Below are 6,000 nucleotides of genomic sequence, written 5' to 3' on the forward strand. Positions count from 1 at the left end.
GATGAGGAAGAATACCACAGACACCAAGAGAAGAGCCAGCACTCGCTCCAGTCTCAGACTGAAGGAGGTATTAGAGCGTGCAGCCACAGCACAGAGGGACCAACACGCTAGCGTGGTGAGCATCTGCCTGGGGTCGTTGTATTGGAGAGCACTAGCGTTAAGAAGCCACGTAATTTATTCAGGACTGCATAGGAAAACTCCAGCTTCCACAGGAAAGAAGTACGTAGTCGCTGTGTAATTTCAGACTGAATTCAGGTCTCCGTATTTTGACTAATTAAAGTTAGCATTATGCTTCAGGTTGTGCGTTGTTACAGGATCATTAGGATCATTTGTCAGGATGCAGCAACACTGCGTAGCATAGAACCCGTACAGAAATTTTCTTCAAGTGTTTTCACTGCTCAGAAATGGCAACAGTAGTAAGATACTTAAAAAAAAAAAAAAAAAAAAAAAAAGAGCATCTAGAGATTAACTCCCTTGACTTTAGAACTATGACAAAGGCAGGTTAGAAACAGCAGTATTCCTGAACCAAAACTCGGTGCATTACCACCACCACAAAGGACACATTAAGATACATCTACTACTAGGAAAGAGCGTACTAGAGAGTCAAAGAGAAAAAGGTTGCAGATGTTAAATCCTGAGTGCATCAGTGGCTCCTTAGAAGCATTTTGCAACTAAAAGCTTATCCCTGCATCTCAGTGCTCAAACACTTGGAGTCAAAGATGCTTTTCACCAGCACAGCACTCTATGGCATTCTTTCAGAGCAGTCAGTTTACTGGTGTCTCAGTATGTCAGATTTGCTATGCCTTCTGCCCTGTTCTGCATTTAGAGGGTCTGCACAGAGCAGTGCATCTCCCACACGAGCAGCATATATACAGAAAGCATCTCATCACCTTACCTACGGCTTACACGTGGACTGGGGGGACGGGGATGGAAGTCACCCTGTGACACAAGCCCAGCAAGAGAAGCGTGTTTTGTCAGGCTGAATGCTGCTCCATGAGGTGGTGCAGCGATGCCACCAGATTTGCTCCAGTTGCCGTATTTCTCCACTAGGGGACTCACCTGAGAAGTCTACTACAGCTTCTGCAGTTAAGCCAAGTTGAAAAAAAAAAAAAAAGCCAACCCTGACATGTGGATGCTACATGTAAAATGAATGGAAATGTACTAGTATATGTAGCACATGTAAAGCATGAAGACGTGCTCCCGTAACTACGGAGGAAACAGAGCAACGCTATTTAGCTTCCTGATATGCTACTGCGGAGAGAGGTGATCCTGTAAACAAAGGTTAAAGGCAGGAGCGAGCGTGTCCACACCGGGCGAGATGAGAAGGGCTGCAGGCTAGCAGAAGGGCTGCTACATTCCCACCCCAGCACCGCACATGAAGCGGGAAGGTGGCAGATAAACAAAAGGCTGCGGAAGGACTGGCGGAGGACCAGCACCAGCTACCGTTTTCCCAAAAAAAAAAAGAGGGGGTCCTACCTAGATGGAGATGCTTCTGTGTTATTAATATTTACGCTCAGGTCCACTCGCACACCCCTGGCCCAGCACCGCGTCACCCCGGGCTTATCGCCGCGCCGCCACCGGCAGCCCTTCGGAGGGGCGATACGGCCGGCCCTATCAGCGGGGCTCAACTGGTGTTACCAACGGAAAATAAGCGCGTTAAATGAACTAACTACGCTATATGTACGTATATATTTTAAAAAATGATGCTTTGAGGCTTCCGAGGGCCAGAGGGGCGCGGGGCTGGCAGCCTCCTGCCCGTAGCAAGGGGATGCCCGCAGTGTTGCCTCTGCTGAGGCGAGGCCAGGAGGCTGGGGAGGCCACTAGATGGGCACCCTACAGCACCCCATAGCACCCCACAGCACCCTACAGGACCCCAAGGGGGGGACTGAGGGGTGGGCGAGGGTCAATGGGGCTGGGGAGGGGTATGGGGGGGGTATAGGGGGTTAAGACCCTGGTGCTCGGGCTTGAGACCTGCGGGGGCTGTGCTGCTAGGTGCACGGCTACTAAGCCTTTTTGGGGGGGGAAAAATATGAGAAAAATGGAAGATAAAAAAAGGGGGAGAGAGGGCAGGGAGAGGCGCAGGCGGGGGGCTGGGGCAGGCTGCGCAGCTCGGCTCCAAAATACTGGGGAAGGGGGGGGGGGGGAGGGAAAATGAAGGGCCAAGGGGGTGCCCCCGGGGGGGGGCAGGGGCCGGGGCAGGGCGCTGAGGGGGGGTCCGCGAGGCGCCGTCCCTCCTCCCCTCCCGCCCCCCCCACTCACCCGTTGCATGGCTTTCAGGATCAAAGCCAGTTCATAGCGGGGCATCGCAGGGCTCGGCGGCGGCGCGAGGAGGAGGAGGAGGAGGATGAAGAGGAGGAGGAGCGGGGATGCGGAGGGCGAGCGGGGAGGAAGAGGGGCGGCGGTGCGCGGAGAAGGGAGGAAGATGAGGAGGAGGAGGAGGAGGAAGAGGAAGGCGCGTCCCCAACGGCGGCTCCTGCCCGCGCGGCTCCGCGGCGGCACAGACACCGGGGCGGGCGGGCGGGCGGCGCGGCTTAAAGGGCGCCGGCAGCTGCGCAGCCTCCGCCGCTCCGCCCCCTGCCCGCCGCTGGCGCCGCCTCCGCCGCTGCCCCGCACACGCCCGCCCGGGGTCCGCTGCCTCCCTCCTCCTCCTCCTCCTCCTCCTCCTGCGGCCCCCAGCGGGGCGGAGGGACAAGGGGGGACGATGGCGAAGCCCCCCGAGCCGCGCCTCCTTCCACCACCACCCCCCCCCCCCTGCGGTGGCTCCGGGCTTGCGCCCGCCTTCCTGCCTGCTGGTGCTGCAGGGAGTGGAAATTTCCACTGCGACCGCCCCTCGCTCCCCCCCTCGGCACCCGGCGGGGCCTCGCAGCCCACGGGCGGGAGGCTGCGGCCACGGCTCCACGCTCACGGGTGGGGAGCACGGCGAGGGGGGCCCGCGGGTGGGTGCCCCAGGTGCCCTTCCAGAAGCTTCTGAGGGCGGCGGCGTGGCCGCCCTGCTCCCTCGCGGGAAGCTGGCTGCCCTTGAGTGGAGGCGTCCTGGTGCCCACAGAGTTGGGGTCACTCCCAGTGAATGTTTTCTTTTTTTTTTTTTGTCCTTTTTTCCTTCTTTTTTTATCTCAGTGCAGCACGTGGTTGTGCGTAGGTGCCTGAGGGACACCTAGGCTGAGGTACAGTGGTGAGGCGACCCCAATGGAGGGTCACCACACACCAGCTCCCAGCCCTGACCGTGTGCTGCCAGTCCACAAACACCCACGGCCCCAGAAGAGGCACGTTGGAAGAGCCTCACGGTATGGTCAGGCTGGCTTCAGAAGGATTTCTGTTCTCCACAGCATAGAAACATGCCTTGAGGGTACCACCTAATCCCACGCACACGCTTAAGAGCGTCCCAAAAACACAGCACAGAGCTGGCTTTAAAGAGAGATCTCGTGCTGAGTTTCTGCCCTGGGTTTTGAAGCCCTCTTGGCCTGGCCCTGCCTATGTTCACAAGGTGGCACATCTCACCTCTCCTCACCAGCCATGGCTCCAGGTGATGAGGATGCAGGGAAGAAGGCAGATCTCCAGACTAAACAACTTTAACGAAATAATATCGCGGCACCCCAGCTTCTTGCTGTATGCCTGTGTCCCCTTGTACACCAAGCCCACGTTCTCTCCAAAAGACGCTGGAAATCCCACACCCCCTGCTCTTTTCTTCAACAGTGCCTAACCTCTTACTCATCGTTTATGTACATCTTTAACCTCCTTGTAAAATGGAAGGGGAATTCATACCTCACTCTGCATTGACGTGTACTTTCACCAACTCAGAAACTCAGACTACCTGCCTACAGCCCCACCCCAGTCAGAGAGGCCTCAGCTGCCCATCCCTGCCCGTCTCTACCAAAAAATAATAAAAAAAAAAAAAATACCATCAACTTGGCATTGCTTGCTTTTGCTCTGTTTGCACAGCAGTGATATAGTAGCTGGTAAAACGAATCCGAGATGCAAGCACTGCTAACTGAAAACTTTTCCCACAGCGACTTGCAGCACAGCCAGCACTGCTAACGTCGTGGGCATCCCTCATCTTCTCCAAATTCGAGTTCTAGGTCATTCCCTACAGGTGAGGCAGCACCCACAGGGGCTGTGTTTTATTAGGCACTTCTGTGCACCACCACAGGTTGTCAGCTGTTCAGGATAAATTGCCTGTGCACAAGTCTTTACACATACTCCCAGCCTACACCCCCCAGCTCAGGTAAACACCTGTGCTTTGGCACTCATTGCCAATCTGCCAGCTGACAGGTATAATTTACTGCCTGCTGGTGCTTACCACATACAAGCCTTCCCTGGGTCACTTTGCTTTGTGTTTTCTTTGTTGCTGGTGGTGGTTGGTTGGTTGGTTTTTATATGGTATTGTGTGGAGAGAGCTTCTTCCTTGTCCTGAACAGCTGCCTGAGTTACTCCAGAGGAGATCCACATAGTCTGCAAATGGTGGTCCCCTATGGAGGGGAGGGTGCCCAGACACCCCTGCCACACGGACACAAATGGACAGCAGTTCCCACCCTGCTGGTGGTGGTACAGTCACACATGAGCACACTGTTCTCGTCCCATAGAATGAAATCTGTGTCCTGCTGCTCTTACCCATGCTCTACCTGCTTAAAATACTCATCTTCCAGAAAAAAATAAATAAATAAATAAAAATGAAACACATTCAACTTCCTTTCCTGAAGTCTTTCTCATGCACAGAAATCCCCAAGTCTATAGACTGAAATTTCTAGTACCACTCAAATGTCAGTATTTAATCTCAGTTGGATGTACATTTATATTCACCATTCACATGCACTTTTAGCTACATTCCACATCCAAGCCCCACCAATACACCTCTGCATGTGGCCAACAAGCCCCCCTTCCCTGTTTGTGAACCTCACCCACACGTGTCCTTCAGCACAACATCTCAAGACCTCACCAACATAAGAGTGAGCCTGAGCCCATTTACGCCTGGGCCTGCCATCTGTTCATGCACACAGAAATGGTTGTGCATGAGATTTAACAAACACACTCCCAGATACATGCTCCCGTGTATATTCTCTGAACAAGATCTCCATGCTTGAGGGGCTCTTGATGTGCATATTAGTGACACAGGTACAGTGATTATCAACCTGTGACTGAATACCACATATGCAGACCTCTGGTCTCAGGCTCCATGCCCACGTCCAGCTGTGCACACTCACTCATGAGCTGGCTACTGCGTGCATTAGCGACATCCCGTATCTTCATGAGAGTTCCTCACACTTTTTGACTTTCTCACTGCTAATGCAGTGTGTCCACTGCTGCCTTGAATCTCACAGGTTTGTTTGTTCCTCAGAGCACTAACCACAAGTATCCAAAGACAGTAGGAAACTCTCGTTTACCGTTTCAAAGCACACACTAGTAGAGGAAGGTCTGAGAAACATGTAGTGACCGTGCCCTGAGGACTCGGAAAGCAAACATAAACCGCTCCCACCCCCCGGTATTCTATTTTATTTTTAAAAAGTAATAAGTGTAAATATGTGACTTGAGAGGCCTGAGTCATGTTTTTTTTATGCTGGAGGTTGAGGGTGCTACAAAGGCAAGCCGTCCTTTCTACCCCTTAGTGTCTTTCATACCCATCCATGTGCCAGTGAGCAGCACAGAGAGCACTAATGAGTAACGTCACTCTTTCTAATAGAGCACAGGATAAAAATACGTCCTCCTGCATTCTGTATGCATATGTGAATACAAAACCTATCTTCTGAAAAAGCTTTTGGAAATGTTTTGGGGAATTCAGAAATGTCATGTGATATCTAATAGACTTCTGATGAAGAAGCTGGTCCAGTATGGTAGGAATTAAGGGGAAAAAAAGAAAAGAAAATGTATTGTGTGTTTTTAAAACCTTAAGATGATATTTAATAGCCTGAGCATAACTATATTGTGCTTCTGTGATTTCTTTCTTATGCTGGAGTATACCTCATTGTGAAACAAGTACTCTGTGCACCACAGAAAAGCCAATACTCT

General features: G+C 52.5%; 1 protein-coding gene across 1 annotated transcript in view; it reads right to left on the minus strand.

Moving 5' to 3' along the window:
- MRPS6 (mitochondrial ribosomal protein S6) overlaps window positions 1–2,582 on the minus strand; it is a 46,866-nt gene extending 44,284 nt beyond the window's left edge. Inside the window, exon 1 of the mRNA XM_084288075.1 lies at window positions 2,260–2,582. Coding sequence (XP_084144201.1) covers window positions 2,260–2,304 — 45 coding nt within the window. The 5' untranslated portion in view covers window positions 2,305–2,582. The remainder of the gene's footprint in view (window positions 1–2,259) is intronic.
- Window positions 2,583–6,000: the final 3,418 nt, after the last annotated feature.

Source organism: Netta rufina, assembly GCF_964035555.1.
Source record: "Netta rufina genome assembly, chromosome: 1".
In the NCBI taxonomy this organism is placed as follows: Eukaryota; Metazoa; Chordata; class Aves; order Anseriformes; family Anatidae; genus Netta; species Netta rufina.